The 22,565-nt window shown below is 48.1% G+C and overlaps 1 protein-coding gene across 2 annotated transcripts in view; it reads left to right on the plus strand.

Annotated features, from left to right (window-relative positions):
* Positions 1–22,565, plus strand: part of NRDE2 (NRDE-2, necessary for RNA interference, domain containing) — a 183,177-nt gene that overhangs the window by 141,348 nt on the left and 19,264 nt on the right. For both annotated transcript variants that reach the window (XM_086937672.1, XM_086937673.1), the window contains one exon: positions 8,717–9,103. In XM_086937672.1, the coding sequence (XP_086793798.1) occupies positions 8,717–9,103 (387 nt within the window). The remainder of the gene's footprint in view (positions 1–8,716; positions 9,104–22,565) is intronic.

The raw sequence follows: 22,565 nt of genomic DNA on the forward strand, positions 1-22,565 counted from the left end.
TACTCACTGTTTTTCCAGTGTTACAAGTAAAGACATGTTCGATATCAATGGTAGCACAAACACATTGTTCTGGAAATAGACCAGGATACTATCCGCCTATCTACAATTTGGTAGAATGGCTGCATATCTGGACATGGTCTTCTGGTGAATGCTACAAGCTGACACCTTCAAAACTTCTTAATAAAGAAAGTCTGTAGGGCTCCTGTAAAAGGGTATACATTGAAGTATAAAACTTCTGTCCATGATTGCCACACTGTCTACTATTTGTCCTAGTCTAGCTACGCTGTGCACTGCTGACATCAACACCTGCTGCAGGGATCTCATTTTTTTTGTCATATCTGTTTCTTGGCATTTGTATTATTCAAGCATTACATTAAGTGCAGCATTTATGCATCACATCTGATTGGTTACGTCAAGCATTCATGCATAGGCAAAATAGCGTGTATTTAGGCGCTGCAACGTTTCATATAAGTACCACTAGGTTTAGAGTATGTGTCTGGGTGTGTCCACAACATGAGGGGTCCATGATCCCGGGCCCTTTGCACAGAGATGATATTTATATAACAACTGTAGAAAATCGAATAAAATCAAGCGAACAAACAGCGGCATAAGCACAGATATACATTACGTGCCAGAAAAGACAACAATGCCCCTGCGCTATACACAAAAAATTATTAGGATGATACTGATATCAGTACGTGTAGGAGAATAGTGGAAATATTTGGGATAAATCAAAACAATTAGTAGCACTTCGAGAATGAATATACATGAACGGAGAAATATGGGTGGATGGACAAAATGTTCTTGGTGTGGTCACTTCTATTTATTGTTCCAAATCACAAGCCAACACGTGTTTCATCGCAGGGAACAAACTGTGAATCTTCAGGGCCTCTAGAAACATATTATAGGTGACAATACGTGTAGGAGACCGCCCAGTCGGGGCGTTGTACAGAGTTCTGAACTCGGGCTTCCAAGAGGTTATGGAGTCGGGCTAAGCGGGATCTCGATTGTTCACATGTAGAGTGAAAACCGGGAGGAGAAAGGTTGTGGTGAGGCGGGTACGCCGAATAATCCACGTGACGGTTGCACCTAGTTAGTGTTGTTCTCCCTCTTTTGGTTTCCCGGCGCCGTGTATCAATGACGGACATTACGTGCCAACCCCCTCCCAAACCCGGCCCCCCGCGACCCCCTGAGCGCACGTACCTCCATCCTCAGCCTTCCCTGTATCGCAGCGCTATGTATCGCACCTAACAAGAGACAAGTCAGGTGTACTGTCCGCGGTGCACCCCCATCCCCAGGTGTGCCTGTCTGATCCCCTGCTGCTCCGTCGCTCATAGATCTTCCTACTGGTTGTAGGGCATTAAGCATGTGCTCCCAGCGCTCTGCTATAGGTTCCCTGCTGAGCCCCACCGTCTCCTCCATTTGTATGGCTGTCCATTCCGCCCGGGCCCACTCTTGGAGGGACAGGGTCCACGCCTGCACGCTGGGCGGGTCGCGCGCCTTCCACCTCTTCGTGAGGAGACACGCTGCCACTATCATCCCCAAATCCAGGAAGCGGGACGACACCTTATCTTTGGGTGATCTCTTGAAATGGTGTAAAAGGTATTTAGGCCAGTTGCAGGGGATGGTGCGCCCGGTGCAGTGCCTAAGTAGCTCACTAATGTCCCTCCAGTAAGTGCCCAGTCCTGGACAGTTCCACAGGATATGGAGAAGATCTGCATCTACCTCACCGCATCTGGTGCAGGACGCATTGGTTCTGTGGAAGTATTTGTTTATTTGGTCAGGGGTGAGATAGGCCCTGTGCACAATATAGAGCTGGTTTTGGCGAAAGCGCATATTTCAGAGAATGCGCACAGGGCTTGTAAGGATTTTCTCCCATTCTTTATCAGCGAGTGCCCGCCCTAGATCCCGCTCCCATTTGCCTCGCTGTGGGGCCAAATCCAGCTCCGTGTATGCCCTCAAAGATGCGGCAAACCATCTGATCAAATGCCTACCCCTACCCATGACATGAAGGTATTGCATGGTCAGGTGTTGCTGAGGCTCCGCCATGATATCTCCCCACCTAGCCGTCATGTGTGCTATAAGGGAGCGGTGTAGTAAGAACCCCCCAGAAGGAAGCCCATCCTCAGCGACTAGTGTCTCATATGCTATAAGTGTTCCAACTCTGTGTAAGTCACCCAACGTCCGGACATCCGCCTCATGCCACTGCTTCAACAGGTGGCGTGTAAGAACCCCCTCACCTCCCGGTGAGCCCTCTATGGGCACCGCAGGTGCATAGGGGAGCACTTTTCGTGAGAGAAACAGCGCTCTACGAAAGCATTTGTATGCCACAGCCAGCAGCAACTGAGCGGGACGCGCTGGCGCCGTTAGCGGATGAAAAAGGGTGGTGACCCTCTCCAGAGTGTATGGTGGCTCATTCGTGGCAGTGTCCTCTCTCCCCCTGTCTGCTAACCAGCGGGCGATCCTTTGGAGCTGCGCAGCTAGGTAATAATGCTCAAAACAGGGAGCGGCTAGTCCACCTCTGTATGTGGGTAGAAACAGTTTCCCAAGTGCCAGCCGGTGCCGAGACGTGCCCCAAATGAAGTCACGGAGGACCGAGTTAAGCATGGAGAAAAAGGAGGCCGCTATGAATAGGGGCAGATTGGCAAAGTAGTACAGAAGGTGGGGGAGCATGACCATTTTTGCAAGAGCCACTCTGCCTGTAGGCGTCATCGGGAGTGTGGACCAGAAGCAGATCTGGGACCTGAGCGCTGCCAGCGCTCGTCCCAGGTTCCCATCAAATAGGTCAGCTGGCTGACGATAAATCTAGATCCCCAGGTACTTAAATGTGTCTGCTTTCCATTGGACTCTTGTGCCATGAAGGTGGTATTCTGGATTGTCTACTTCGCTGCTAAATGCATGGAGGCAGGACTTGCTGGCGTTCACCCGAAGCCCCGAGACAGTGGCGAAGCGGCTCAGCAAGTGGGCCAACTGCTCCGGTATGTGTCCCACATCCCGAACGTATACCAACAGATCGTCAGCATATAGTGATACCTGATGGGTGGCATCACCTAAGGGGATGCCATCTCCCAGTGTCTGCCTCATGGCCTCGGCTAGGGGCCCCATGGTCAGTGCGAAGAGCAGTGGGGACAGAGGGCACCCCTGCCGAGTGCCCCTGCCCACCTCCACTGCCTCCGAGACATATGGCCCCAGTCTCACACAGAGTACCGGGTTTCGATATAAAAAGTCTACCATCCGCAGAAAGTCCATGTCTAGCTCATATTTCTCCAGTACCAACGACAGGTAACCCCACTCCAAACAGTCAAAGGCCTTTTCCAAGTCTAACACCAGGCACCCTGCTCTAGGCCAATCCCTCGTCGCCTCAGCCGCCACCTTGAAATATCTCCTGAGGTTCAGGGACGTGGACCGCGCTGGCACAAAACCATTTTGGTCTGAGTGGATTAAGTGGGGGACCACTGGCGCCAGGCGCTCCGCCAGTAGTTTGTCAAAGACTTTGTAGTCAACGTTAAGCATTGCCAGTGGGCGGTAGGAGCCCAGGGCCGTGGGGTCTCTGTCTGGTTTAGGTAGGGATACCAGAAATGCCTCTCGCAGAGATGGTGGGAACGAACCTGCATCTATCGCTGCATTGTACAGCTGAAGGAGTCAGGTGCCAGAATGTCCCTATTCGCTTTAAAGTATTCAGCTGGCAGGCCATCAGGTCCTGGAGTTTTCCCGGTCGCCAGTGCCTAAATCGCGTCTCCCACTTCCTCTCGGGCAAGTGGGGCACTAAGTGCATCTTTGTGTTCTTCAGAGGCTGTGGGCAGTGCAACCGAGCCCAGGAACTCGAGTAGCAAAGGTCTAGGGACGGTACCTCGGGCCGTGTAGAGCTGCCGGTAGTGATCAGTCAGCGCCCGCCGAGTAACCATGGGAGACCCGCATGTGGATGAAGGATGTGGTTTAGATTTGCCAGGAAGGATGACTGATCCATATTAGGTGCATACAAGGATCCCAGCAGGACCTCCCCCTCGCAGGGAATATCTCCCCTCCGGGTCCACCTGAGTGTCTTCGCAGGCAAATGGGACACCAGCCCTCACCCAAATCAACGTACCGCGCGCATGGGCAGAGAAGGCCGTGCTATATATTTGCCCTCTCCAGCGTTTGCGGAGCCTGTGGAGTTCTACCTGGGTCATGTGCGTTTCCTGGAGGAGTGCAATCCCCACCCCGTGGCGCTGCAGATAGGAGAAGACAGAATATCGGCGCGATGGGGTATGCATGCCGCGGATATTCCAGGTCATGATGTTAGTGCACGCCATGTGCCAGGTCGCAGTGCAGCCGCCTGGGGTCAGGGGGGCGTCCCAGATGGGGCCTATGGTAAGCCTCTCGGGGGGAGGAATTAGTGTGCCGCTTCTGAAACGCATAAACAACAAGTAACAGTGTGGGCGAGTTCCCAACGGGGCATACTTCCAAACCAAAAATAGATTTACCACTTAGTAATGTATTGTCACAGCGCAATGGATATGCGGTGGAATGGGCAGTCAACAATCAATCCAAGGGTCACCCCTACCCAGGCCCTTAGACATCTGAGAGGTGCATAAGGAATGCTAAGATTAAGATCGCGCAGAGCTAATGCGAGCTGCCCATAGGGGGCCACTGCACGTGCCGGGCACTCAGCGCCGCCCAGCTTCGAGCCTGAAAGCGCTTCTGCATACTCTAAGCGGTACATGGTTTTAAGTCGGTGCCAGCATAGGCGGCTAATGACGTATTCTGGCAGTGCGCTTAGCAAAAATAATATAACGGATATAAGAAACTGAACATTAAGAACAGAGACTTCAGCTTGGCCATCATGCCGCATTATCCATTCACACAATGTGGTCGGCTGTCTGGGGCGTCATCACAGGTAGGCCCACGTCCTCTGACAGCTCAGTGGATGGGGACGACGAACCGCTCCCGTCTAGGTTGCTCTGCGGTCGGGAGTCCAAGCAGGCAGCATTGTTCGCCACTCCCAATGTCGCAACCGCCTCAAGCACTTCTTGCCGCTCCAATCGCATCTTCTCAGGGCTGGGCGCGACCCGGCTCCGATCTGCGCCCCGGCGACCCCCCCTCTTTCTCCTCCTCCTTGAGCTCTGTTCTTGCCATCTGCCCTCCTCCGGGCCCGTGGGTCTCGTGCCCGACCATTGCCCCGCCTCTTCCAGCCAGTCCCAGACGTCCGACGTGGCCTTGAAGAAGTGTGTGCCGTCCTTGGAAACTACCCGAAGGCGAGAGGGGAACAGCAGGGAGTAAGGCAATTCCAGTTCTCGCAACTGCCTCTTTACGGCCATGTATGTGCTTCTCCTTCTCTGCACCGTTCCCGTATAGTCTGGGAAAAACATCACTCTGCTATTTCCCACTTTTAGGTCACCCAGCTTCCTGGTTTTGCGAAGCACCACCTCTCGGTCTCAGTAGTTGAGGATTTTGAAAAGAAACTGGCTGGCCGAGCCCCAGGACGCTGAGCCTATGCCGGTACTCTGTGTGCCCTTTCCACCACGAACCCTGTCAATTAAGTCTTGCAGCGCTGAGGCATTGGCTTTGCACCGCAGGTTGTAGTTCCTGGACCGACTGGCGCTGCGTGGCAACTGTTTCCGACAGCTTACGATGGTCCGCGAGAAATAGCGTGAAGTCAGAGGTGACTTTGTCTATCCGGGCTTCGATGGACGTTTTGGTTTGCTCCAGAGTGGTTCCGTTGCGCTCCCCCGCCGCCAAAACAGAGTCCATCTTGGCTGCTAGAATTGCTGCGGGCTCCATGTCACCCCATCCCCATTCTTGTGTGGAGCCTGGGTCGCCCCCCGCCTGCTGCTTCAATTGGGATTTGTCCCTGAGCCTGCCCATCACTAACTGCATCAACGCACAGTGGCGGACTGCCAGTGCCTAGTGGAAGGGACACCTCACCGACTCAAATATTGCAGTGGTAGTTCCAGGAAGAAGCCAATTGAAGAGGAGGATTGTCACTGCCAGAGACCCAGGGGTGGGTCGCCGCCCAACCCAGCTCCAAGTTCCTTATGCACTTGCCCCCGGGAGTGCGAGCAGCCCCCGCTAATGTCCCGCACCAATGGCTGCAGCAGCTCCAGTAACGCTGAGGGATGGGTCCAGTGCGCCCTGCACAGCCTCAATATCCTGGCTTCTAGGTGCGGTGCCAGAGTTGACTCGTGGGCAGGGTCCGCCTGTTATGGCAGGGTTTAAGATGGCGCCTGGTGTAAAATGGCGCCCAGGCCCAGGTTTGCCAGGCCTCCCCCAGGCCGTGCGCGCCAGCAACGCTCTCCGCTGTGCCTCGATGTCGCCGCCATCCAGCCTGTTGTAGCTGTCTCCACCAGCGCCTGGTGCCCTCCACTGACACGCCCGACTCGGCGCAGCCGCATGGCGTTTCAATATCAGGGAGCCCTGTTGACTCCAACTAGATACGTTGCATAGCGGCCCCCAGCCTCCTGTGTGGCCCTCCTTCCACGGTCCGTGTAGTGCCAGTAGCACCCACAGGGCAGCCCTCCATGGCCAGGGTCCAGCTCCTGGTTTCCGGTGTCAGGAGCAGGGTATATAAGCTCCGCAGGCGCCTCCAACTAATGGCTGACTGCCACTGCGTCCCTCCACAGGTCTACGCCCACTGGATCTCAGGGGTCCTCTCCGTCAGCGCCCCCTTCACCAGCAATCACAGCCACTTCACCTCAATGGCCCCCGACCGCAGAGGCCACAGCGCCACACAGAGCAGATGCAGCGCACCGCGCTCAGTCCTGGCCACCTGCCACTCTGTCCGCTCGCCAAGCTAGTTCGCCAACGGGGCAGCAGCGGCTATATGGCGCTAACTCCAAAATGGCGCCCAGATCTTAAAATTTCCTACGATGTGCGCTGCTTGTTCCAAAAAGCGAACCTCAAGCATCCGCCCGCGTCTTAGCTTGTCACCTTGTCCTGCTGGCAAAATAGGGATACAGAGGCTCTGCTCGGCTCGCGGTCAGCGCCGTCGGCCTCCTCTGACTCAGCCCCCACCTACGGCCGCGGTCCGAGGGCAGGCCTGCTCTCACTCCGATGTTGCAAGGGCCGTGCAGCGCACGATCTCCCTCGCTGTCCAGCTGGCACACAGATCTGCCCCCTCCTCACTGCACACGACTGGGGCGGGCCTCAGACCCCTAGGGCGCCGTCCACCATCCGCCGCCCGGGGCCCCCGGGCTGCACAGTCACCACCGAGGCGTCCCAGGCCGCCACCAGCCACCGAACCTCAGCACCTCCACGGGGCTCCCCCAACCGCCTCTGGTCCCGCTCCTCTCCCTGGGGGGTTCTTGAAACGGGCAGCAGCTCCGGAAGCACCAACGTGGGCAGCCGCTTCGCCGAGTCAGGGGGATCCGCTCGCCGTCACCAGCCGTGGGCTCCAACGGGGAGGCGTCAGGCCACGGTCCTTGCCGGCCGTGGGGTTCCCCTCATCCTCCGCTCGCGCGGGGCAGTGCAGCAATTATCGCGGCCAATTGCAGCGCCGGCCCCCCAACAGTACTCGTGTGTCTCCCTCAGGCTGGGAGCAGCGCCTGGCCTCCTGCGACAGCAGGCACCCGTGTCTACGGCCGCTGGGCACCTTTCGCGCCACACTATCCCGGTCGCACTGCCGCCTCAGCTGCCCGGATTTGGAATCCACTGGGCTCCACAGGTTCTCTGCGGCAGCACCACACCAGCTGAGCTCCGCACAGCTCGGATCTGAAAAACACCTCTTGTAGGGTAAGTGCCAGGGTAACAAGGGCCGAGAGACAGAGCTCTACTCAAACACGGCCGCCATGCTTGGCTGACAAGCCACGCCCCCCTGCTGCAGGGATCTCATGATCGCCTGTTGGGCACAAGACCCACTAAGTCTTGTCTTGTGGATTGGACATTATAATCTACGTATTTCCTGCTCTCTCTCTCTCTCCTACTTCATCTGTCAGTGTCGCACACCTTGCATAGCAACACCCAGTGTTGATTGACTGCGTTGTGTATAGTGTTTTCTGAGTGAGGAGGAAAGCAAAGGCGAGGAGTAACTACAACAAAAATACGAAAAATATCAGCAAAACTAAAAATAATCACCCACTCACTAGAAAGCATAACATAATCACCACAAATGTGAATGAAATCAACTAGAAAATCCTTACATAATTGATATGTTTACATATATCAATATGCTGTATAGCTTGTGATTTTGCAAACACAACAAGATGATGGCCAGAGTGGTGAAACTTTTCAACCACTTACCCCCAGTCAAGAGATCTGGGTTTAATCCATCGTTCTTTTGCTCACTATGCCACCCCAGTTTGGACCCAGCCATATGGAAGTCAGTCTTGACCCTGCGCCTGGTGGGAATAGAACAGCCTGAACTGCCAGGCCAGGCCTTCCCTGGACTGGAAACAAGCATCCTGGGACCAGTTTCGGGGTGCCACCCCTCATCAGCCAGGCTAGCTTGAGTCCATTGATTTTAATTGATATTGAGCTGCTTCTGTTAAACTTGCATACCGTGGAGGTAGCATATCTTTTCCTGTTGGTTCATTCATAACTGCTTGCTAGATTTCCGTAGTTTTATGCCAAATTTCTGCTTTGCAATGGGCCATCAGTACACTTTGTATGGCCATGATGCCTCGTGGGTGAGGATGAATAAACAAAAATACCTTTTGTTAATTTATAAATTATTGTCATTCTTAGACTATTGAGTTAAAAGTGTTGTGTTTGCATTTATCAAAAATTATTTGTGTCCTTTCAGGTTTTGTTTGATGAACTTGGCTCTTCCTTAATCAAAATATCGTCTCCCCAGTTGAAGTTCCAGCTGGTCAAGTCGTTTTTGCAGTTCTTGGGAGTTCCGTGTGGCTCTCGGCTTCCTTGCTCACTCCTCTACCTCGCCATGGATGAGTCCTCCATCTTCGATTGCAGACAACCAAACGAATTGCCATTATCAACTTTAGACTTGCCCTTTTTTGGAGTTAACAGTATAGGGCACATGGACTCATTCTCCAGTAAAAAACACCATCCAGGTCACTGTAAGGAGGGCGAGGAGTTCATTGTTAATGTTTTCCAGCCCATACTGTCTTTCTTTTCGGGCGATGAGAGGTCTTATCTCTCTCTCTTCTGGCTACGGTACGAAATATCTAAGGTACATTTGAGTTTTGTAGTGCTTTTCACCTACTCTTCATTTGTATTTTTTGTCATATTTTCAGGCAATTTTCCTGCATTTCCTACTGATATTGTGTTTTGTATTAATATTAATGTGCATGAAGGTGTCAAGTCTTAAGCAGCAATTCTTGAATTGAGCTGTTTGATCACTGCAGATTCAAGGAAGGGAAGTGAATTTCATACTACTTTTTTATGGTTCATGAGGCTGCATCACTCCCAGTGTCAGAACCACATTAGATATTCTGCTCATGACTTTTGCAGGAGGTGCTTTGTTATATTACTCTGAATACCGTATCTGTAATGCGTCCTAGTGTTTCTTTCTTTCCGCCATGCTGCTCTACAACAGGGTTAAAAAAATAAAAAAATAAAGCACTGAAAGTCAAGATATTTTGCTATGTGAGGCGTATTAGCTTTTCCAGTGTTTGTTTTAATAGTTGACTGGATTGATGATTGTCTTTAAATGGGACAGGAAGGACTGGTATTAGTTAAGGCCCCTGGAATTATGCAGCTGGAGGGAACTGGGTTATACAGCAGGGTTAACTATATTATGCAACAAGAAAATGTGAATTATGCTGCTTAATGCTGCTCATGGTGGGATAATATTACTTCATTACTTTTTTTTTCTTAAAGAGTTTCACACAGTCTGGACAAAGGTTCTTCTAGATCAGTACTGGTCTAACACCCAAATGCAACAATAAGTATGTGGAAAGGGACCAGGGAGTTTTTGCAAAGGGCCTTCTACTGCGTGGCAACCCTTGTTGCTGCGTTTTTAGTAACATTTGATCCATAATTATGCCACAAACCCTGTGGCCGCAAAAACCCCATCATTTCCATCGGCCCTGGTTATAGTTAATGCGTGGCGCAACACACCTAGTGGCATTTTTGTGTCTATATCTCCAGAGCCTACTACTTAGCACCATTTCCTATTAATAAGTGTCTGATTTTAAGTTTCTCCAACTTTCGCTGTATGTTCCTTGTCGGTGTTATCTCCTTAGTCTGTGTGCACCTCACTTGTTTTGGTCACCTTCCCCATGTATTCACTTTGATCACTGCTATACACACTGCTGCTTCTTTGAAATGTCCTTGTTCATTCCTATGCCCTACATTTAGCCATTTGCCCTACTTTTTATCTGTCATGTCCACATTTATCAGGTGGTGCTGTTGGAGTTTGATTCTGACTCTCACCAATGGTAACCACAATTTGTAACCTTTGATTGTGTGATAGACACATATGCCCCAGAGACAGGGCCACCCCATTACATCTCTGTTGCGTTGCTTTTCTATTATTACCTCCAGACTATTTCTAGAACACCAGTCTCAGACGAGCGGTAAAGACTGAATGAACACAGAGACTTTCACCTTGCTCAGCACATAGCTTGCCTACTGGTGGGCGCCGCAAATATACATAGCTTGCCTACTGGTGGGCGCCGCAAATAGGAACGTCACTTTTCAGTGCCTTTTATCAAGCACCTGTTCATGAGCGCTAAACTCAGTCTGAAACTGATTGTGAGTGCAAGTGGGTGCTGTGCAAGAGATCGCATGGATTTAGCCTTCTCCTGATGACACATTGGTGAAAAACATATATTTTTCCAGAGCAGTGTGTGTTTAGTGTGTCTTGGTAACAGTTTCCCCTTGATAGTATAAATGTTCAGTGGTACACTTTTTATAAGTGGAATGAAGAGCTTCTGAAATGAGGACGGCTAGTGACTAGTCTGCTTATGCCATCCATTTATCCATTGCAAGCTGCCTACCCTCACTTTCTTTAACTATGCATTTTATATTTAAATAATATTACCAATGATCTTAAACTAAAAGCCGTGTGTTTATGTTTATGTTTATGTTTACCGATTTGTAAAGCGCATGGCTGCCCGTAAGCGTCCCAGCGCTAGTGAAAGAAGGAGTAAGTGAGGGGAAGTGAGTTAGGGAAACAGCCATGTCTTGAGAAGTTTGCGAAAAGGAAGCAGATTCGGTTGAGCCCGAATGTCCAGTGGAAGAGAATTCCACAATTTGGAGGCGTTATATGAGAAAAGGCGGCCACGGGGACGGGCTTTCTTGATCCTAGGTACTGAGGTGAGGTGAAGGTGAGATGACCGGAGGGTTCTGTTGGTTGTGTGGAGCGTGATAAGATCCTTCAGGATAGGAGGGGCCTTTTGTGCAAAATTTTGTGTGTGGTACAGAGGGCCTTAAAATGCACTCTTTCTTGAATGGGCAACCAATGGAGAGACTTAAGGGAGGGTTTGGCTGAGCAGCGACTGCGCGTACCCGTGAGGAGGCGGGCCGCCGTGTTTTGCACGACCTGAAGTTGTGAGACCACCTTTTTAGGGGCTCCGAGGTACAGGGCGTTTCCGTAATCCAGGCAAGACAATATTAAACCTTGGATCAGGAGTTTTTGAGATTGGGGAGGCAGCAGCGGTAAGATTTTTCTGGAGGTCCGTAGGAGACCATAGCAAGTACCAGCTGTTTTCCGGGCTTGGGTGGAGAAGGTAAGACCTTCGTCCAGTCAAATCCACAGGCTCTTAATTTCGCTCTTAGGAGTTGGAGGAGGTCCCATACAAGGGGGCCATAGGGACTCCGGGCGGAAGTGGGATTGATTGCCCAGGATCATGATCTCGGTCTTTCAGCTGTTTAACTTCAGATGGGATCTATCCATCCATTTGGTTATCTCTCCAAGGCAAGTGTAGAGGTCAGGAGAGGGATGGTTTTGCTGACTAAGGGATACTACCATCTGGGTGTCATCTGCGTAGGTAAGTAACTTTTTTTTTTGAAATTCTGTTTATTGATTTTAATAAACCGATATAAACCACCCAGAAGTGGTGCATTAAACGTAACTTAATCCCCGACGGGGTGACGATCCTCTCCAGGGGGGACATATACACATTAAAAAGGGTTGGGCTCAACGACGAGCCCTGGGGAACCCCACAGTGTATAGGTATACTTTTGGAGGTAAAGTTCCCATCCGCCACCTCAGAAAGGAGTTCAGCCAACACAGGGCAACCCCTGAAATTCCCATACCCTTGAGCCTGTGGACAAGTGTGGAATGCTTCACGGTGTCAAAGGCCGCGCTAAGGTCCAGGAGGATCACTGCCACTGACCCGCCTTCATCCATGATCTTTCTGGCTTCTTCGACTACCACAACCATTGCGGTCTCGGTACTTTGGCCCGGTCTAAAACCCGTCTGGGAGGATTTAAGTAGGCCATTAGTCTCCAGGTAGTCGGAGATCTGATGATTAATTATCTTTTCTACAATTTTGTTGATACCTGGCAGTAGGGAGATTGGGCGGAAGTTGTTTAGCTCTAGGGGATCAAGGTTAGGTTTCTTAATCAGAGCTTTGACAACTGCCTTTTTCCAGCTAGGTGGAACCATACCATGGGAAAGCGAGATATTGATCAAGTTGGCCATGTAAGGCAGAATGGTCAGGGTGACTAATTTTAGAATATTTAGAGGAGCAGGATCCAGTGGGGATCCACTTTTGATTGATTGTAGCACAGGTAAAAGCTTCTCAGTGGTTGTGGGGACAAATCAATCTAATTTGGGCTTCTGGGCCTGAGGAGGGAATTCGGACAGGTCTTGAGGATCAATAGTCTTGGGAGGAGGTGATGAGAGAGAGATGAGGATTTTTTTAATCTTGAAATCAAAAATGTCGGCGAGTTTGTTGCAGCGGCTGGTCGAAGGGCCCACCGAAGGGGGTGGATTAGGAATTTTTTAAAGTTTTTTTACAATTTGAAATGTCTCCCTGGAAGAATTAGCAGAAGACCTGATTTTTTCATCAAAATACGTGGACTGTGCTGTTTTGAGAGCTTTTTTATAGTTAAGCATCATGCGCTTATATTCTAGCTTTTTTAAAGGGTCGAAGTCCTTCCTCCACGCCCTTTCAGATTTTTTACAGAGCTTTTTTTGGAGGCGTACTTCTATGGTGAACCCGGGCGAGGAATTTTGTACTTCTGGGTTTGCACGTGAATTTTTTCGGCAGAGTAATGTCCAGTGTTTTCCCTATCCATGTTGAGAACGCGGAGTCGGCTGCTATGGGATCTAAGTCACACAGTGGAAGGGAGCGCTCCAAGTTGTACTTCCATGTTTCCGGGTCCAGTTTAGCCCAGGGGCGTGTTGGTTTGCTCGGTGGAGGTCTATGACGGGGGGTGGGGATCTGCCACCTAAATGTTATTAGTTGGTGATCTGACCATGGTATCGGAGATGGAGTTGAGATAAGAAGATCAGGAACGTTGGAAAAGATAGGGTCTAGGAGTCGACCCAGCGTATGGGTAGGAAGGCGATTTTCCAAGCGGAGTAGGTGGGTTGCAAGATCTAAGGCGAGATCCGAGACCAACTTGTCTTCCTTCTTATCAAAATGGAGATTAAGGTCTCCTAGAATCATGAAATTGGAGTTGATGGTGGCCAGCATAGATGAATGTTCCACAAGTGAGCTGCAGAATTGTCCTACGGAGCCCGGGGGGGTGATATATAAGAAGGCCCGATAGGGATTTACATGGGGACACTTGAATTGTAAATAGGACGTTTTCACAGTCTGAAAGGGGACTGCCTTGAAAACGGTAGGCAAGATGGTCCCTATAGATTATGGCTATTCCCCCTCCCTTGCCTTTTAGGCGGTCTAAATTCTGTATGAGGAAGCCTTGTGGAAGGAACCTGATGATGTCTGGATCAGAGTTAGGTCCTAACCAGGTTTCCGTCAGGAACAGAATGTCCAACTGGAGATCTTCTAACATGCTATGGATTTCTTCGGCATGTTTTGAGAGTGACCTACAGTTAACTAAAGCCATGCAAACAGCCATGGAGGAAGATGGGCTAGGAACATTGGTAGTAAGTTTGAAAGGACAGTGAGGACAGTGTGAAGAGGGGCCATCCAGTGAGATGGAATGAGAGCAAGATGGTGCTGTCTTTTGTCTCATTAGAAGCAGAGCTTCTTTAGGGTAAGCAAGAGGTACCTGGTGAGTGACTATCATAGTGCTGGGCTCTGTGGTCTGCCTAGCGCGGACGAGCGCAGACGGGCTTACCTCTGGCGCACCTCCGGCGCGCCATCGTCGCGCCCGCTGCGCTCGTCCGCTGTGCTTCCGAAGTGGGAAGGGCATTTAGTAGTGCTGGGCCTAATTGCCCTGAGCACTAGCCTGCTGACCTGCGGTACGCCCAATATGGCGCCTGACTGGAATGAGTTGAGCCTAGTCCAGCGTTCCAAGGGCCCTTAATCGTCCGCTGTGAGGCGAGTGGACTTTCAGGGCGAGTAAAGGAGGAGGTAGGGGCAGGGCGCAATTTCGAATTAAAGCGCAGTGACACAGCACTCGACGAATGTTAAAAAGCAACACAAATTTAGATTCACGATCTTAATCACAGTGCAAGTTAAAATAGGGTGAAAAGGATTCTTTTTAAAATACTACACAGATAAGTAATGCGATCAAATAAATGGTGCAAAATAAAGTAAATAACACACAATGCAGACAATTGCTTTCCCTGACTCCCGGCTTCTGCCTCAGGAGTCTTCTTACTATCACCGCGAACCGCGACGATCAGCTCTATATGTAGTGCTGGGCCTAATCGCCCTGAGCACTAGCCTGCTGACCTGCGGTACGCCCAATATGGCGCCTGACTGGAATGAGTTGAGCCTAGTCCTGCGTTCCAAGGGCCCTTAATCAGCCGCTGTGAGGCGCGTGGACTTTCAGGGCGAGTAAAGGAGGAGGTAGGGGCAGGGCGCGATTTCGAATTAAAGCGCAGTGACACAGCGCTCAACGAATGTTAAAAAGCAACACAAATTTAGATATACTATCTTACTCACAGTGCAAGTTAAAATAGGGTGAAAAAGATTTTTTTTAAAATACCACACAGATAAGTAATGCGTGATGGTGCAAAATAAAGTAAATAACACACAATGCTTTCCCTGACTCCCGGCTTCCGCCTCAAGAGTCTTCTTACTATCTCTTTTCGCTGCGTAGCCATGTTATCTGAAAGCCAACTGGACATATGTTTAATGTAAATTATCATCATCTGAATGATCTGTTGAGCATGTGCAGGTCTTGTAAGGGATTCAATCCCAATGTTTTCAAACAATTAGTTATTTTTACAAACGTATTCCAAAAACAACTATACATTAGAATTTGTGGACTGGAGCAATAAGGTGTAGAGTGCATATTGATAGGTTTTTATCTTTTAACCTTTTGCTAAAAGCAAAATATTGAATTACACTTAACACTCCTCACTTTATTGTTTATAATCCAGCTTTTAATTGCAACCAGAATTTGATATTTTCTGTCAGAATAGAGTTTTTTTTCTCCAAATTTGTGCACAACTGAAAAAGTGTGTTGTTTTACCACTGGCGGCATTTGCATATGGCAGGTGAAAATGTTTCTGGTCCCTTATAAAATGGAATAAATGTAAATGCTTTGTATCAGTTTGTCAGCAGGCTCTAGTTATTGAATTGCATTTTGTATTTTTACGTTTAAAATTATTATTATTTTTTAATGACACGTGAAAAATTAGTTGTGTTGTTTTCTGTCCTGAATAGTTTTTAAAAGGCAAAAGCAAATGAGGCAATGATGTCCATAGGCAGCAGGGAAGCCAACAAAATGAGTGTGCCATCATGCCTTTTTATTGGCAGTTTGTTGTCTTTGCTGCATCCACCAGGCAGTCTTTGTATGCATACTCCTGAGTTACTGGAGTGGTTGAATAACAATAATATTGTGTCTACCTATCAAACAGGCTTTAAAGAAGGCCACTCCACCTTGGATGATGCAATGGTCTTAGCCCTAATAAGTCAAGTTCTTGTTCATGGGGCTGATTTTTACAGTGTCTTCATAGACCTTGCTAAGCTATTTAACCCAAATTACGGTAAAAATGACTCCATAGCAGTGCACCAAGCAATTTAGTACAACTTTAAGCTAAATTGTATGATCACACCTGGGCAGTCATCAAACTGCTAAAATGCAATGCGACATGGGACAATAGATACTGCTCTTCTAGTGTAACACAAGGCTATATATCCTAGCTTTAGAAGTGACATCATCGAATATTAAATCATCGAATGTACCATGTCTGATAACGGAATAAATTCAGTAATTATTTTTATGAGTATTTATTACTGGCTGCACTATTTTGTGGGATATGCTCAGAACAGTAACATAACTATTAATGCAGGAAAAATTCATGTTGGAAACTAATTACTATGGTTCCTACTATATCAGCAAATACAAATTGGAAAAGTGTAGGAATACATGCATATGTGCCTAATATTTGATAAGGTCACTATTTAGGCAAAAATGTCCATTAACAACCTGGTGAACTAACTATTATGTTTTGACCAGCAATATGGAGGAGCACTTCATCTGGTGGCCAGCAGAGCTAGAACTGACGCACAGTTTTACCACCCATGCCAAGAACCTTGGGATTGCCAACAACAAACTTGACATGACCCCCCAAGTCACCCCATAAACCCTTCATGCTTTCATACTCTGAAGATGTTGAGAAAGATTTTCAAATGATACCCAATTAGCAGCTGAAAACCATCATGCATGCCCTTGTCTCAAGCAAACTGGCTTATGGGACTACCCTTTATGCCAGGATTGGCAAAAAATGGAATTTCCTGAATTCTAAACGAAGTTGAAGAGCTTGCTTTTCGATTAGTCCCACAAGGTACTAATTTTGGCTAGACTCACAACCGCTCAACGCCACGATACTCTCCCAGGTGGTAGTGCGCTCTACAAATCTGCATAACATATCACGCTTGTTAGAGGTGATGCACCGTTTAGTTAGTATAAAAGCAATATCAATGCACATTGTGATATACATGTGCAAGGACGCCTTAATGTTTAAGGCAACAGTAATACATGGCTGTTCATTCAATAACAAAAAGTAGATGAGTGTTAAATATTGAGCAAAATGGCTAGAGAATATGTTCCAAGACTACACCTTTTATAGTTCTACCCAAGACCTTGCTAGTGTATCACTAAATACGTATTGAAGCTGAAACAAGTACCTTACTGCAGATGTTAAAACCAGTTCGTTCAAATCAGAAAGGCAATTGAGTTTATTCTTGAATTGTTTAAATCAGGAATTCAGACCCCTACTAGACTTGAATATAGTATATAAGAAGTGGGCTAAATGTGCAAATCTCAGTATGCTACCTGTACTCCAGACGTGTTTAACCACTACTGCATTCACGCTTCCACATCCTAATTACAAGAAACCTATGGACGTTCTTTGATTCGTACTATGAAAACATAATTGTCAGTGCAAAGTCCTACTTTTAATCCATTTCACAGTGCATGTCTGTGATAGTAGTTAATCTGAGAAAGACCTTTTTTTGTCCATATTCGAATGACTGGCGAATAAAAACTCGACCTTCATAAAAGTTCAATAGGCCTCTCTTCTGCAGATCCTTCTGTCTTTTGTAGCTAAGACATTTCTCTATACTATCTGCGGCAGCATTGAACAAAAGGGAATGGTGTTTCCTTAAGAGTAGAGGTTATTTCTTCTTTTGTTTGTAATAGTACCAACCCATAGTTTCTTTGCCGCTCATGAAAAGCTGAGCTTGCTCATCTAATCACATTTTTGGATGATAAATGATGATCCTGTAATGGAGAAAGAAGTTTTATGAAGTTACAATCATAGTACTAAATGATGGGTATCTTCATTGCAGTCATACGCAACCCACTTACTTGCCTTGTGGTGGCTGAAGGAGGCTAAATCGAGCAAAACCAGGATTCTTTGGCTCGGTGGGAATGAGCTGGAGCAATGTCTAGTACAAATCAGGATAGCCGACTCGAGCTGCTACTTACCTCAAACTGACTGTCTGTTTTCAGCTCAAGTAATATGATGCATAATATGATTTGTTTCACTCCTTTTTTTTTTTATTTTTTTTAAACCTTTATTAGTCTTGCAATCAATTACAGGTACGGGCCTACAACCCTCTCGGCCGGCCGCGAAGCAGAGTAAAAGTATAGCAATCAATGCGGAGAGTCAGAACAGGTCAAAAGCCAGGGCGATACGTAGACCAGGAGACAACTCGTGGACAAACGATCAGGTCCAAAGTCAGGATTACAGAGGTTCATTTTTAAATTTATAAGAACTGAAAAAGTGCCATACAATCACATGTGGTCCTGCAACACAGCACGCAATCAGGATATCAACAATTAGTATAAACACAAACAAAGTAGTGGGGTAAGGCACTCAAATCAGGAGAAACGTAGGCACAAATCCAATGGATAGCAAACCCTAACCCCACTTCTCAGAACAATACACGTTACAGGAACCATAAATGAAGACAACACTATAGAAAAAGAAAAAAGACTAAAGGGCCATGGAAACAAAGAACAAGCAAACCCCGCCCCCCCTACCCCCACCCTGCACACCCCCGGAAGGCCAAGGCCTACCCCCCCAGCCGTGGGCCTGTCGCCCTAATGGAACCCGAAATTTAGAAAGAAAAAGAGAAAAGACAAGAAACATATGTGGAGGAGGGCCCTCAAAGTCGCCGCCCGGCCCCGCCCATCACCCCTGCACATGGGGAAGATTCAGAAGCAGAATAGAGTATCATGGAGAACATCAAGTGCCAATTACATCAGTAATACAATCCCAATGTAACACATCCAAAGCACCGTCAGATTACGTGAGGGCCACCGAAACCTAAAATGCATCATCCCTGGCCTCGTCTAGCAACAGAACCATCAAATGACCCCTTGACAATCGATATACAGTACTTTTTGAAGGATCTGGAGGATCCGAGCCAATCAGGCCCGAACAACACCAAGAAAAAGTTCAGCAGTTCGAGTCCATCAGGACGCATGTAGCTGAAATCCAAGGGCGTCGGTACCAAGCCCGCGAGTGGCACAAAGTTCAAGCACAGTAATACCATCCATGAAGGGGAAATCTCACAGGCCGGCAAGTGCCGCAGTGCTGTCGGGACGGCCCGAGAAGAAGAACAGCATCGCGTCTCTAGATTCAGGCCAAGCACGCGTCTCAAAGAGTCACTCATGCACACAGCCGCACTGTCCAGGGAGGACGAAGGAATCAGGGCCCTCAGCAGTTCCCAAGACACGGGCAAGGCCAAAGTCCTCCCCAAGGAAGTAGATACGGGCACGCCGGCACTCATTTGGAATCGGATCACATCCCCACTGGGCGGTGAAACAGCAATGGCGGCCATTCTTCGATCCAGTTCACAGGCATTGCAAATCAAGGTCTCGCGTAGATCCGTTAGGGCGGCCAAGACATCTTTGGGTGTGGGCTCCATAGTGCGCTGCCAGCACCCCAGCTCCGTGCCTACGGCAGCCGTCCGACCGAGACAGGATCCGTGAGGGAGGGTGTCAGCCGCCATCTTTGTCAGTTCGGCCCTGTCCCTCTACACCTCACTGTAGGGACCGGCCTCGGCACAGGGCGCCACCAAATGTACGCCCGGAGCACAAAGTGGTGAGGTGGGTTCCCCAGGGAGAGTTACCAAAAGGCTAAACAAAAGACCCTACCACTCCCTGGGGGCCGCCCGCCTGTCTCGGGGGCGATCCTTGGTTATGTCCGGGCGCGGAGTCCGAAGAGGGGGGCCAAGAGCCACACACCCCCCTCGACTCCAGTATGCCTCGCAGGCCCCCAAGGCTCTTCGAGAAGGGACCGGGCCGATACTGCCGTCAGCGGCACTTCAAGACAACGGCACCCTCCGATCGACTCCCCACCACCAGAGGCGGCCGCTGTTGTTGCAGTCGCGGCCGGCTGCCAGTTGCAATCGACACCCCGGCTTCGTCATCGCACGGGCCGCAGAGCAGTGGATGGGAAATTCTCCGGATTCACAGCACGCAGGAGTCTCAGGAGCAGGTGGTAAGTGAACGCTCTCCTTCTTTTATCCAAATACACCTTCTTAGTTCAGAGCGAACAGCAGGATGGGCGTGCAGGGCGAGAGGGCTCACGGAGCCGAGCGGCTATGCGACCATTTTGGATGCTGACTTGGCTCCTCCTCTTCACTCCTTTTTTGTAAAATCTGTTTTTTAAAAGTTTTAAGAAAGTCACAACCAACTAATATTGCACTAGTAGCAATTGAAATTAGAATTTCTTTTTAAAATGCAAAACCAAATGGCATTCAGTAAATATACGCATAAACAAAAAGATTCTATCAAAAAAAGTGCAAGTGTTAAATTTTAGGGTTTTTACAGTTTATTATTAAAGGCAGTGTGAAGTGAGCATCTTCATCAGACCAGTGGGATGAAGGCACTATGTGCTTTTAAAATACCCCTCACACACTAAGAATCCCTTAGTGTCATGCTTCATCATTGGGGTCTTCCTGTCCCTCTACGGGGCGGGGCGTGCTACGACCTACGAGCTACGCGGGAGCACTTTTTTTGTGATGAATGACTATGTGTTAGTGCAGTGTCAGTGAGTGAAGTGTAGGGACCTTGTGATGTGGATAAAAAGTTTAAAAATTCCGTGGCTAGTGGAAAAAATAATTTTATTCGCTTCCCTGGCTGGGAATGTTAAAAAGGGGTTGTGAGGTAGGGCTGTTGGCACCTACCAGGTCGACATGTTTCACAGACAGTTCCCTACTGTCTGATCATCAGGACCTCTGATGGTCCCTACTAGAATGTACTCAGTTCTAAGGTATTGCCTAGAGTCCTACAAACCAATAGCAAAAATAAGCTATCGGTTTGTGCTTCAGGGCATGAGTTGGCCCAGGAAGAAGCTTTAACAAATGAAAAAAGATGAAAAAAGACGCAATGATCTCTGAAAGAAAAAAGTATATAACAGAGTAAAAATATACCTTTGTAGCACATAGTTAGTTTAGACCTTGTCATTGAATTTTGAACGCATACATAACTCGGTTGCATTCTAGGAGATTTGCTCTTTAGTTGGGAGCTTACTTTTGTAGAAAAACACACATACGATCTCAACATGACACACGTACAACTGTAACTCACATATAAAGACAGACATCCGGTTATATCAATGTATCAATAGTATTGATGAATGTTTTTTTGCGATCGGTTTACTCGTTGTCAGATATCACTTATCCTTATGAACAATAACCCTCTTTAGTTTTTTCATGGAATACTACCACCGTCCAAAAACTATCTTCCTTAAAACTGTTTATTGTGAATAATAGACAAAGAGGAAATACTTTTTTCTATCCCAACCAGGAAGTGTCCCAAAAACACGCGGCCATTTTGGGTTAGCAGGCTAGTGGTTGAACTACAATGCAACGCCGATGACACTGCAAAACCGGCATGCATAGAACGATGAAAGCGAGGTGAGGCTGATGTTCTCCTCGGAGCGGCACGGGGGTAGGATTGAAGCAGTGTTTATCAGCGGTGAAGTAAGTAAATCGACTGTGAACAACAGCCGAGTGCATCAGGTCTTCACAAGAAATAAGGTAAAATATGCTTCCGCGAACAATGTTGTCTAACGAGAGGATGCGGCTCTATTTATCCTTTCAGTTGACCGCGTTGAAAACCCTTGTTTCTGCCGGCTCATGAGGCACGCAATCAGAACTGGGAAAGTATGTATATATATGTATATATTTGCGCTCCTTCCATACTATTCACCACTTGCAATCGCAACTCTGACAACGAGTAAACCGATCGCAAAAAAACATTTATCAATACTATCGATACATTGATATAACCGGATGTCTGTCTTTATATGTGAGTCACAGTTGTACGTGTGTCATGTCGAGATCGTATGTGTGTTTTTCTACAAAAGTAAGCTCCCAACTAAAGAGCAAATCTCCTAGAATGCAACCGAGTTAGGTATGCGTTCAAAATTCAATGACAAGGTCTAAACTAACTATGTGCTACAAAGGTATATTTTTACTCTGTTATATACTTTTTTCTTTCAGAGATCATTGCGTCTTTTTTCAACTTTTTTCATTTGTTAAAGCTTCTTCCTGGGCCAACTCATGCCCTGAAGCACAAACCGATAGCTTATTTTTGCTATTGGTTTGTAGGACTCTAGGCAATACCTTAGAACTGAGTACCTTCTAGTAGGGACCATCAGAGGTCCTGATGATCAGACAGTAGGGGACTGTCTGTGAAACATGTCGACCTGGTAGGTGCCAACAGCCCTACCTCACAACCCCTTTTTAACATTCCCAGCCAGGGAAGCGAATAAAATTATTTTTTCCACTAGCCAGGGAATTTTTAAACTTTTTATCCACATCACAAGGTCCCTACTCTTCACTACCTTCACTGACACTGCACTAACACATAGTCATTCATCACAAAAAAAGTGCTCCCGCGTAGCTCGTAGGTCGTAGCACGCCCCGCCCCGTAGAGGGACGGGAAGACCCCAATGATGAAGCATGACACTAAGGGATTCTTAGTGTGTGAGGGGTATTTTAAAAGCACATAGTGCCTTCATACCACTGGTCTGATGAAGATGCTCACTTCACACTGCCTTTAATAATAAACTGTAAAAACCCTAAAATTTAACACTTGCACTTTTTTTGATAGAATCTTTTGTTTATGCGGAT

Source organism: Lissotriton vulgaris, chromosome 9 (genome assembly GCF_964263255.1).
Source record: "Lissotriton vulgaris chromosome 9, aLisVul1.2, whole genome shotgun sequence".
Lineage (NCBI taxonomy): Eukaryota > Metazoa > Chordata > Amphibia > Caudata > Salamandridae > Lissotriton > Lissotriton vulgaris.